The sequence below is a fragment of the Typopeltis vanoorti genome, chromosome 17 (assembly GCF_054136105.1).
Source record: "Typopeltis vanoorti isolate ZY-2024b chromosome 17, IOZ_Tvanoo_1.0, whole genome shotgun sequence".
Classification (NCBI taxonomy): domain Eukaryota; kingdom Metazoa; phylum Arthropoda; class Arachnida; order Uropygi; family Thelyphonidae; genus Typopeltis; species Typopeltis vanoorti.
In genome coordinates this window covers 19,543,336-19,556,779 of record NC_143565.1, presented here as the reverse complement: position 1 = coordinate 19,556,779, position 13,444 = coordinate 19,543,336, and the positions used below count along the sequence as shown (strand labels likewise).

The following is a 13,444-nucleotide window of genomic DNA, read 5'->3' as shown; positions in this document are numbered from 1 at the left end:
AAATCAAAAACAGCAAATGAAATAAAGGATGTTTAAAGTGATTTATGAGAAACAGAGGAACAAGAGAGGGTATCTTTCAGAATTATACTAGAAACAAATTGGAAATGCAGAAAGATATTTATTTTTGTTTTATAGATTATAATAAAGCATTTGATAGCATTCACCATAAAAAAATTAATAGAAACATTAATAAAGAAATCAATAGACAGGTTGGCTGGAAAAAAACACAAAGGAAGACCAATATCTAGATGGACTGATACTGTAAGCAGTACCTTAGAAAACAGAAATATATGATCTGATAATATTGGAGTCTTGACAATTTGGAAGTACAACATTTGATGTAGTATTATCATAATATCCAGACACTCCCTGAGGGTACATGTCAAGAGTCTGATGATGGTAATAATGAACAATAGATAGGAATAACAGAAGACTGATATCCTACACACACACACACACACACATACTAGGGGAACTATGCCCCCCGTGGCGCCTATGGCGCCCAATCCCCAATGTTACAGACTGGTAGGCCGGTTCTCCTTGAATTCTGATGACTCGAATTTTGAAGACTTGACACTCAGGGGATACCCTGAGTGTCGAGTCTTCAAAAGGGGGACTCGACCCCCTGGCGCCCAACCCCCCGAGTTCCGGACTAGTAGGCCGGTTCTCCTTGAATTCTGATGACTCGAATTTTGAAGACTCGACTCGAATTTTGAAGATACCCTGAGTGTCGAGTCTTCAAAAGGGGGACTCGACTCCCTGGCGCCCCCCCCCCCCCCCACGAGTTCCGGACTAGTAGGTCGGTTCTCCTTGAATTCTGATGACTCAAAAGGGGGGTTCTGCCCCCTGGCGCCCAACACCTGAGTTCTGGACTGGTAGGCCGGTTCTCCTTGAATTCTGATGACTCGACACTCAGGGTAGCCTGAGTTTCAAAACGTTTCAAAAAACGTGACATAAAAAGGCTTATCATTTTATTTATATATATATATATATATATATATATGGGGGGAGGTGCTTTCTTCCCTTCTGTTCAATCTTACAGTGAAGACATTTTTTGAAAGTTGGAAGAAATGAAGGAACTAAAAATAGGAGAAAGAAATATAAATAATCTTTATTATGCAGATGATATAGTACTAATTGCCAAGAGAGGGGAAGACTTGAAAAAGTTAATAGAACAAATAAATACACAGAGTGCAAAATATGGCCTTATATTAAATTCTGCAAAAAATAAAGTTATGACAGTAAGCAGTAAAAAAATATACACCAAAGTTAAATATCAAATTATAGAACAAATCAAATGTTACACTCATATTTAGAACATATAATTACAGAGAATGAAAAATGCAAAAACTGAATGAGAGAATCTCCAAAAGGTCTGGGAGATTCTCATTTTATGTAAACATCCAAAATAGTTTTAATATTATTTATAAATACAGGTGTCCCTTGCTTTATGCGATTAATTGGTTCTATGAAATAATTGGTAACACGAAATTGCGTAAAGTTAGTTGAATTCTGCATGGATGAGATAGGGATAGGGGTTTCTTCAGAAGGATAAAAAATTGAAAACTTTACACTTGTGAGCAAAAGAAATTAATCAACCCTGTTTCGTTGAAATTAGTTTCCAGCAAAATTTCTAAGTGTTCAGGAACACTTAGAAATTTTGCTGGAAACTTCTCAGCAGCAACAACATCAGCTCCTGCAGCCTCGCCAGTCAGCTTGAGATTATGGAATCCATGTCGTACCTTGAAATGTTCAAACCACCCAGCACTTGCAGCAAAAGATTGCACTTTAGGATCAGGATCTACAGCATTCAAATCATCAAACAAATTTTTCGCTATAGCCTGGATAACCAAGGTGGATAATGGAGCAGCACACGTTGATTTTCATGTTCAATCCATTGGGCCAACATCCTTTCCAATTTCTCCATAATTGGTGCAATTGGAAAGGATGTTGTTATCTTAGTTGTCGACATTCTCGTCGCACTTTTGCAATTTTCTTTTATTTTCTCTGCTTGATTTCTCATTGTTCTTAAAGTAGATTCTGAAATTCCTGTAGCTCTGACTATGTCAACTGTGAGCTCATTACTTTCATACCTCTTTATAACTTCTAATTTTTCCTCCAGTGTTATAGCTTTCCTCTATGTTTTAGTCTTGGAAGTATTTTGATCACAATTACCTCTTGTTTCCATAATATTTGCGTTGCAGAAGACTCCAACAATGGGGCTTACTAGTTCTACACCTTCTGTGAGGCTGACATGCAGCACAATGCCGACTTGTCAAAGCAGCGTGCACACAGTCATGTGACCACACACACTGTGACTGTAAAATTGCTACCAGTTGTAATTTTTTAAATTAACTTTTTAAAATCGCGTTATAGCAAAAACGAATAAACTGAGATCATATATAATGAGGTATACCTGTATATTCATTTCTAGCTTGTAGCAACCGCTTTTAATTGGTAAACTGATTATTGGTTGAACTTTGTATTCCTGTTCTTTGATTTGTTTGTTTATACACAATGATGATGTACTGTTATTTTCAGTATGAAATATCTGTACTTTCATTAAAGTTAATTACTGTGGTTATCATGTAATTTGTTGTTTAACTAATAAATATACTTATCAGATTAAAGAAAATTATCTTCACAGAAAATTCTCCAGTATTGGAAACTCACATTTCTTTTGTATTAGTTGCATTTTCTGGTATATGTGTAGGAATAATATAACCACCACGGGCAACTCCACTGATGGAACCGAGAGGGGAAGTGAATGTGTAATTTGCTCCACTACTCTTTATTTCTGTCCCATTAAGACAATACCAGACAGCAGATGGCAAGTAACCTATGACTTCTTCAACTCCCTGAATTTTTTTTTTTTTTTAAAAAAGAAAAAAAAAAAGAAAAAAGACACATCAAAGAAAAAAAAAAAAAATATATATATATATATATTTAAACAATTTCTATCATGGTGAACATGTCCTTTATATATACTCAATCAAATACTTTATTGCTATAAAAATTATCGCATTTATTTTGCCCTCAGTATTTTTAGTTCAAGATAAACTGGAAATATATATTTATTTCCAATTAATGATTTTCTTTATTGAAATTTAATCCTTTTTCTTTACTGAAATTTAATCCTAATTGAATTCTTAATTTTTGTCATTAAGAGTCTGCAATTAAAATTCGGTGCATTTAGGATATATACCTATAAATAATTCTTCTGACAGACAAGAACATTTCTATGTTCAATAGCTTCATGATGATGCTAAATCAGAAATGGCACAGAGTTTTTTTCACTCAAACTAATTAAAAATACACAATCTATAGCATTTTGGTGTATATAAGATTTTTTTTTTTGGTCTAAAATCAGATCAGTCGTAACTGAAAGAAATATACAGCAAGATTCTATATAATTTTAAAACTTGTGTGTTTTATTTACATTTATTGGTATGTGTATTATTTTGGATTTATTATTTGATACAGCAAAACCTTTTCATTCATTCATATTGGTAGATTGCAGTCACCATCTGATTGAATTTATATATTATATATTACATTTATATATGTATATATAAATTGTATACATGTATATATATATTATATAAATCAGATAACTGTGGCGAAAACCATCATTTTTACTACAGTGACAAGTTCACATTAATCAGTTGATTCTCTGACTAATGTGAACTATTTTTTGATTAGGTCATATTTAATTTCAGTCAACATCTCGTCCTCATAGAGCCTCTGGTTTAGCCAGAACTGATAATGCCATTTGGGTGGAAAGACGTGGTTTTGAATCCCATTTAATATACAAAGAACCTTTATCAGGACATTTCAAATGAAGGTGAGTTAGCCAGTCTCACACAGAGGCAAAAGGGTTTTTCTTCTTGGAAACTCAGGTCTTTCATCCTGCAAAACAAGCAAACTAGCCAAATGATCATATGCAATTTACAAACATGGCAGTCAATGCATATAGGAGTAACCATTCTATCATATGCAGTAATAGGTGTGTCTAGAAGCAAAGTTATTTCGCTGAGATAGGCCATTGGACTTAAAACACACACACACACACACACACACAAAATGAGGATAGATGAGATAAATTAGATCAAATGGACAATATGATTAGGTGAAAAAATTTTACTATGTCAAATAATTAATCCAAAGTGATACACATGGCAATAAATTTAATGTATACTATTAATATATGCAAAATATGCACAAATTTAAAAGTTATACAATTTACTGTAGATTTCTCTCAGTTATGAATAATTTCCAAAAGACAAATTGATAATATTGTTTATTAATGTTTATGAAGCAACAACAATCAAGAACTGAAATATATATAATAGAATAACTAACAGCATCAACTTACAGGCTCCAGAACTGGAATAATCATTAAAGTTGGACCCCATAAAAACTGCATATCTAAATAATAAGTATTCTCATCTTTTGGATATCTAGAAAGATGGATGTAAAAAATTAAATATATTATCACAGATAAAATAATAGTCAGACAAAAAACAAATATTTTGAACAAGAAATACACAAAAAATCTAAAATTTTTCAAACTTAGTCCGTTTCTGCAAAAACAAGGTTTTGTAATAGGTCTTACTGATTAAGAACTTACTGCAGATCAGTAAGCATCTAATCTCAAGACCCATCCATGAGAGATTGTTCTGCAGACAATCACTCATGATCAGCTTTCAAGAATATTGTATAATCAAAATAACTGAAAATGCTTAAGCATGATGCTACAAAATTTAAGGACTGTTTTCCATATTTTATATTTAATACTTAAGGATTTTATATTTAATTATTATTATCATTACTGGCCTGCATGGAATGTAAAAAAAAAAAAAAAAAAAAAAAAAAAAATATATATATATATATATATATATATATATATATATATGAAGGTGGCCTGAAAAGTTCTCAGCCTTGATCATAGATGGCAACGCTATCGACAAGAGATTTTTTTTCCTAAGTTGGTACATCTGTCATAAGCATCCATATGAAATTGAAAATCATTCTATCAAGTAATTTGTTTTATACAGCTGTCTGAAGCAAAAGTGTTGTCTGCATCCCTTGAAATGGATAAAATTGAGTATCGTGTCGGTTATAAAATTCTTTGTAAAAGAAGGTTTAACACCAGAAGAAATTCATTCAAAGTTCATGAGAGTTTATGGCACTCTTCTCCTTCATTTTCAACAATTAAGAAATGGGCTGCCGAGTTTAAACATGGCCATACCAGCCTTGAAGATGATCCCCGTGAAGGACGTCCAAAAAGTGTAACAACACCCAAAAATAATTGATCAAGTGCACGATATGATATTGGATGACCGGCGAGCCAAAGTGCATGAAATTGCTGAGACTATAGGCATTTCAAAAGAACAGGATATATTTTAAAAGAATGAAGAATTGCATATGAAAAAGCTTTACACAAGATGGGTGCCATGCTTGCTCACAGCAGATCAAAAATGCACTCGCATGAAAATCTCTGAACAGTGCTTGGAGCATTTTAACAAGAATAAAACTGATTTTGTGCATTGCTTTATTACTATGGATGAGACTTGGATTCATCATTATACACCAGAATCCAAACAGCAGTCAAAACAGTGGACAGAAGCCAGTTATTCAGCGTCAAAGAAGACAAAGTCAGTTCCATCAGCAGAAAGGTCATGGCATCGATGTTTTGGGATCTTATTCAAGGCATTTTGTTTATTAATTATCTTGAAAAGGGTAAAACAATAACCGGGGAATATTATTCCAATCTTTTAACCAGACTAGACGAAAAAATTCGTGAGAAAAGACCTGGTTTGCAGAAGAAAAAAAATCATATTTTTTGGCAAAAAATCAAGTGTTTTGGCAATGGGACATTTAGGGATCTGCACTATGAATTATTAGAACATCCACCCTATTACCCAGATCTTGCTCCCTCTGAACTTCTATCTCTTCCCACAACAAAAACTCTTCTTCGCTGGTTAGCGTTTTTCTTCGAATCAAGAGTGATTGCAGCTGTAGAGGGGATTTTTGCAGATCTTACTGAGAACAACTACAGGTATGGGATAATGGTGCTGGGGCATCGTTGGAATAAATGTATTAGTATGGAATAAATGTAAATGTATAAATGTAAAATAAAAATAATTTTGAAATTATAAATTCGTTTTTTCATTGTTAGGCCGAGAACTTTTCAGACCACTTTCGTATATATATCATATAACTGATTGACTCAACTGAGAGACATATTTTTGAAACAGATTAAATGACTATAAGTCGAGAGATAAAAACAGACCGCACAACTAGTTTCGTATTCTTATAAGACTTCATTGGGTGAAAATAATAACATGAGAGAAATACAAATAAACATTGCGAGAGAGAAAAAAAAATCAAAACATTAAAATGCTAATGTATTAACATTTTAAGGCATTTCATGTATCTTTCGTTTTGGGCATGTACACATGTTGTAGGTCTCATGGACACCAAAGTTGGATAGCAGCGAAATGACAGTCTGAGAGATTATAGCTGAGGTTAGTGTTGATATGTAATGGATTGAGAAGAATTTTTTTAGATTCTACAATTTTTCTCTTCAGTTCATCGTAGCATCAAACAATTTGGTGGATTTTTCAGTCTGGCCAAAATAAGGCATGTTGTAGTTGCACCAAATAAGGTTTGGTGCAACTACAACAAGGAACAGAGCATAAGTACAGGAGTGAAAGAAGTCCAGATGTTATATTTTTTCAGAACTTTACCAATTTAGGCAAAATGGAACTGATATATGGTAGGGATATGTAGCCTTTTTCATTATTTTTATCTTCAATATCTTCACTAATATATATATATATATATATATATATATATATATATATATATATATATATATATATAAAAAAACTTATTTAAAATATTTAATAAAGCATTCTATTTTATCTTGACGAGATTACGCTTCATATAAAAAGAACACAACATTCGAAATTCATGACAAATTTTTTCTGGTCTTCATCAATTTTCTAGTTACTGCCCCATGATATACTTAGTCTAGCCATAAACACTATTACAACTTGAATAGTACATAAACCTTTAATCTATCAGTAAATCCTTTTACAGCTCATACAAACCACATGTATAAACATGCATATAGAGCAGCACTCAATTTTGAAATGTCCCCCTTTTGCCTTCATGCATGCCAAAGTCTGTGAGGCCACATATCAATGGCAGCCAGCACAACATCCACTGCTCGTTCCAAATCCACTTTCAGGTTGGCGATGCTGAGATGTCATTACTTGCAGGCTCTTCAAATTGATGACAATTTGAAGTCCAATGGATTCAGATCGGGATTTCCAGATGGCCAATCAGATGGCGATATGTGGTGGGGCACATTCAATTCCAACCACTGTTTTGTAGTCCTTGCCTTGTATGCTGGGGCTGAGTCCCGTCAGAAGATCCACTGCCTACTGTGAAACAAGATTCAGGGTCCATACCACAGGTTCCAGCACGGATACATTTTGGCAGAGGTTTTGACCTCTGCCAAAATTCTGCCCGTCAGAATAAAATCAGAAATGCTTCTGATTTTATTACCCACTGCCACATAAGTTATGGTGGGAAGTGTCTGGTAGAACAACAATAGGCTCTCACCCCCAGGTCATCAGTTAGTATATGTCACATTGTTCTCTGCAAAACATTCATCTCTCACAACATCACTTTCTGCATTCTCACAGGATTACGGCTGAGTGCCTTCACAGTCTTCACAAGCTGTTGTGTCTTAATGCAGCATGGTCAACCTGTTCTTTGGGGGTCAGATATGTCTTCTGTATCATTAAAACGGTTAATAGTCTGATACACAAACATCCTACTGATCCTGAGTGTTTTCAGCATGTTGAAAATAACAGGTTGCTGCATTCCAACCTTGTGAAGTGGTATTATAATTACATGGTTCTCATAATATCCCCACTGCACAGCTAGACAATTCTCTCTCTCTCTACTAATAAATACACGAACGTTTGCTGTGCACAGCACCACTTCTGTGGGCACTGTGGGAGAAGGGTGCAGAAGCTGTAACAATATTTATGGCAAGACTGTGTATATATTTTTTTCCATGAGAATATTTTTCATTTGGTTACAAAGTATATTATACTTGATAGGAAATTATATTCTTGTTTAATCTTTAACCAAATGTAAGAAAACAATGTTTGCACATGAAATAACTTCCTCCACAATTAAAAACTTTGTTTGCTTACACTTGGAATAAGGATTAAAACAGGACTATAATTTCTTGTCAAGTGTAATATATATTAGGGTTCAGATCTTAATTCCAAATAAAGCATAAAATATATTAAGTATACATAACATACAGATATTAATGTTAAGAAAATAATTTTTTTCTGCTAGATGTAGCAAAACCTTTTTCAAATTTTTGCAAAATATTGGAAATGATCAAAGTGTACAGTAGACTCTCTCCTTATAACAAACTCAGGGATCACTGGAATAGTCTATTATGATTGTTTGCTATGGTGAATTTTCTGTATAATAGCATTGTTTTCCTAGTGAACTTCATTTAGGACTTTTTCATAGTTTGTTATAATTGTTTTACTATAGTGAGGCTCAGCTGTATGTACAGGTGACTCTCACTACAGTAAACTCATGGGAAGCATATGAATAGGCTGTTTATGCTATCTACCATAAACAGCCTATAGCTTGATAGGTATTTCTTTAAGCATAGCATTGTACCTGTGGAGCTTTGGTCAGGAGTGTTCAGTAGTTTGTTATAGTGAGAATCAACTGTAATTTTTTAAGAGGATGGGTAAAGGTGATGTAATTACTGAAAGCAATAAATGAAGTTAAAAATGAACAGAAATTCGATATAAAATAGGATAACAAAAAAAAAAAATCTTTCATTATAATCACTCCTTTCAATAACCATATTCTTCGATAACTGAAGAATATCAGCAACTAAGTCATATGTCAATATCCACATTTATTTTTTTTAACCATGGTTAAAAAAAAAAAAAAAAAGTCAGTTAATATATTCATGCAAGAACAGTACTTAGTATTTATGCCAGCAGATTGACACCAATGTTTGGCCACATGAATTTATACAGCTATGCCACGTGCCTTCATCTTGCTTATGTATTTCACATTGGTATGAGTGCTATGAAAAAGTTTTCAGAAAACTAGCCTGTTGTTCTTGACATTTATGTGGCATAAGCTGAAGCCCTTTTGAAGAAGTTCCCATTCTTTGATGGGAACTTCTTCAAACTTCTTCACACACCACAGTTTGCAACTCAGAATCTTTCTGGCTGTTATATGTAAGGCAGATGATTTTCTATCCTCAAATTTCTCAAATATTAGAAAGCTCAAAACTCGGTTCCTCTATAAATAAATAATCTTCTTTAACAAATGCAAATTTAATTCAGAGTTTTGAAAATAACAAGAATCGGTATCCTCCCTACATCAATTTTTTGTTTTAGAAACCTTTTACAACATAAAAACAAACAAACAAAAAACTGAAGAATATCAGCAACTAAGTCGTATGTCAATATTCATATTCTCCTAATGAAAAAAAAATGATGCCTTTGGCTTTAATTCCACTAAAATACACTGTTATCTCATTTCTTGAAAAAGAATTCTCCACAAAAGATACACAAGACATGACGATATTTTCTTTTTTGGAATAAAAATAATCTGAATTTCCTTTTGGCGTTTACAAATTCCCAATCTTCCATTCCAACTATGGAACACATTCATTAAAGAATAATAATTTTATTATCACCAATGTTTCAGCCTGAAATTAACATGTTATCATCAGTGCATCAACATAATCCCAAGGTGAAGCTAAAACAAAGAACATTAATCATTTTCACAGAGCTGAGCCAAGTGCTGGAGTGCCACTATACATACATACATACTGGTGATTACAAAATAAACTGAGATTGCAATTAAAGCTACAACTAACATTAAATAATTAACTTTTGAAATACAATAAAATAACAAAAAATTAGATAAATAACATGATTGCATGATATGGCAATTGGTGTGTGTGTGTTATATAATGGGGGGGGCACACTATTGCTTGCCATTCGTGAGGATGACTCTCCCAAATCTCGGCAACAGACAGACAGACAATCATTCTGATTTAACTGGGCAGTGGAAGTGCTTCAACATGTATTCTCTTTAAATAACTGCTCAAACTTAAACTGACTGAAGTAATGAGGTGACTATTGGACCAGGGGATAATGCAGTTAGTGTCCACTCCATGATATGCAAGGCCAGATTTTTCAGGTTTATTTTTGTTGATAAAGAACTGGTGTTATTGTAGTTGTTTTTCAACTAAACATTTTGTGTGTCCAAGTATGAGTGGAGGCAATCACAATCAACCTGGTAAACACCATGGAGGGGGAGAAGAGGCTGTTTACAATAAGAGGTTGTGGATGATAATCAGGAGGAGATTTTGTTGATAGGAAGAGGAATAAACTATATATCTTTTCAAGATCTTTCTTTGCAATTGCCTCTGAGATGCCTGCAATGTATGGGAGAGGGACTCACCATATGGATTCAGGGTTCTTAGGGATAGGCTTGTAAGTGTACAGGATGCATTTAAATTTCCTTGATGTGAGGCCATTCTGTAGTACAATGCATTGCAAAGTATCTAGTTCTTGTTAAGAGATCCTCGGAATTGGAGAAAATAATGTGCTCTTTTACGTAAAGGTTTGATGATGGCTATTTTTTTGGGATGGATGATGGGCTGAATCCTCTATGTGGTAGCCTATGAGGATAGGTTTATGGTGAACAAATGTTGTAAGTATTTCAGATGGAGTAGTTCAGCAAGGAGAATGCCCAGGAAGGCTAATTTTCCATCCTTTTCTTTTTTCATTGTGAAGTTGATATCTGGGTGTAGGCTGTTGATTTTGGTTAAGAAAGTTGTTAGAGATGCTTCTGATTCTGGCCAGATGGCAAACACATCCATTAGTGTACCCAGAAGAAAGGCAGAGGTTGTATCGAGGACAACAGGGAGTTTTCAAGGTATTCAAAGTAGAAACTGGCTAGTGCAGGTGACAAAGGCCTTTCCATTGCAGTTGTTTTGATCTGTTTTACAATCTCAAACATCTTTCTGGGTATGCTACATGGGTTTACCATCTGGCCAGAATTAGAAGAATCTCTACCAACTTTCTTAACCAAAAATTAACAGCCTACATTCTTGCATCAACTTCACCATGGAAAAAGGATTGAAAATTAGCCTTCATGGACATCTTCCATTCCCTGTATCCTATCTGAAATACTTACAACGCCTCTTCACTATAAGCCTACCTTCACAGGCTACTACATGCAACAAAATTTAGCCCATCATCCATCTCAAAAAATAGACATCATTAAATCTTTATACAATTGAGCACATTATCTGCTCCAATTCTGAGGATCTCCAACAACAATTAGACACTTCCAATATCATACTACAGAATGACTTCACCTCAAGGAAGTGCAAATGCTCCCTGAATACTTACAGGTCTCCCTAAGAACCTTGAATCTATACGGAGAGTCTCCCTGTTCTGTACATTGCAGGCATCTGAAAAGATACACTTTCATGGCACTGCAAAGATGAACTGGCATCATTTTTTTAATTTCTACCCCCCCCCCCCCCACACACACACGTGTCCACAAGGCCTATAGCAAAGTGCTGGAGTTTGTATCCTTGGGGAATATTTCATGGAGAAGGCTGTTCCACAGAGCTGAGGTAGATGATGGAATAAAAGATGATAGGGAGTATGAAGTTGCTATTAAGAAAGGTTAACATCATCTGTATTAGCACAAATACAAATAATTTATTCACTTTTATCTTGTTTAAAGTCATTATCGTTTCAGTTATTTAGGCACAATTTTTAGTGAAGATGGCAAATTAAATAGACAGCAGAATAGGCTAAGCTGATATGGTAGGGAGTTAAATAAATAAAGTTATATGAAATAAGAGAGAAGTTAGTCAAAATGCTAGGCTCAACTAACTGTATGCTAGGCTGTGTTCAAACTACTTTTAACTTATGAAATTTATGGAGCTGGGGATGCAAAACAGTTGATCAAAGACTAGAAACTACAGATATGAGAACTCTAAGAAAATTAGAGAAGTAAACACATGGTGACAATATTAGCTAATCTCAGGAAGATTAAAGTAGGTGTTTGATGCCAAGATGACAGGAAAAAGATCCACAAGAAGACCAAGATACAGGTAGACTGATGTAAAGTGCCCTAAAAGACTGAAATCCTGACAGATAGCAGAATAATTTGGCCATATACAGTCAGTGAAAATTGACTTTTTTTTTCCATGTATGATGATACAAGGCCCACGAGGCAACTTTTAATGGAAAAGTACAGCACAATCTCAATTCCCCCTAATTTTATCCAGGCTTGGGACTGGCATAGCTGACAAATCAGGCCTATGGCTGGGTTTTAAGTATTCCTAACTGTAATCTGCATGTATATTCCTGGGGCTGGTTTGCCTGTTCTGGGGGACGAAAAACCCGAGTTTCACGGTATGAGACTGGCTAACTTATCTTTAGTCAAAAGAGACCAGATAAAGATTCCTCACATCGCAGGTCTTTCCAACCAAAGGGCTTTGTCTATACTGACTGAGCTATGGAGACTCACAATTAACTGTATATGGTATGTATTGATAACATTACTGAATGATAACATTACTAAATAGGAAATTACCAAATTCCTATTATATATCCTCTAAATGACATGATAGTACCACATGAAAAGTTGACATCATTATTAACTTCCTACTGAAAACTTTTCATGTGGTACTATTATATCATTTAGAGGATATATAACAGGAATTTGATGATGATAGCCATTCAAACAGCTTGTCAAATTGATTCATTTAGTAATGTTAAACATGTGTTCCTGCATTTCATCATAACTGTAAGTGTTTTTTGTGCAAAATAAGCAGCAAATGGAAATGTAACAGAAGGTACTAAGCAGCTGATTACACCAGCACAACTCGTAAGTACCCATAGTCCATTAAATCTGCTATATTTTACAACCAAAAAACAACCACGTGAAAGCGCTATGCCTGCCATGCGAAGTAAAGATGGTGGCAAAGGCCAACAACAGAAGATTATCTTGAGTCCCGTCAGCACAGCATCACTGATCACCAACAAACCAAATGACATTACGAAGTGCTACAGCTGCGAAACTGCAGTCAAAGAAAGGAAAGGTATATTGTGCGATTTCTGTTGCAACTGGCTACAGATTTCCTGCGCGAAAATAAATGAATCGATGCACAAGCTTTTTACCGATCTAAACCAGCCCTACTTCTGTACGACATGCCTCCCTTCCATAAAACAAATACTAAACCTAGGCAAAAGAGTCAATAACCTTGAGCAACAGATTAATACAATGATCAATACCTTCTCCTCCAAAATCAAAAAGTTAGAAACTAAGCTCGAGATGC

At 34.5% G+C, this 13,444-nt stretch overlaps 1 protein-coding gene across 1 annotated transcript in view; it reads right to left on the bottom strand.

Moving 5' to 3' along the window:
- LOC150097206 (lysosomal alpha-glucosidase-like) overlaps positions 1-13,444 on the bottom strand; it is a 152,104-nt gene that overhangs the window by 24,530 nt on the left and 114,130 nt on the right. Inside the window, exons 13-14 of the mRNA XM_090406804.1 lie at positions 4,376-4,460; positions 2,674-2,858 (exon numbers count right to left, since the gene is read on the bottom strand). Of these exons, the coding sequence (XP_090262930.1) occupies positions 2,674-2,858; positions 4,376-4,460 (270 nt within the window). The remainder of the gene's footprint in view (positions 1-2,673; positions 2,859-4,375; positions 4,461-13,444) is intronic.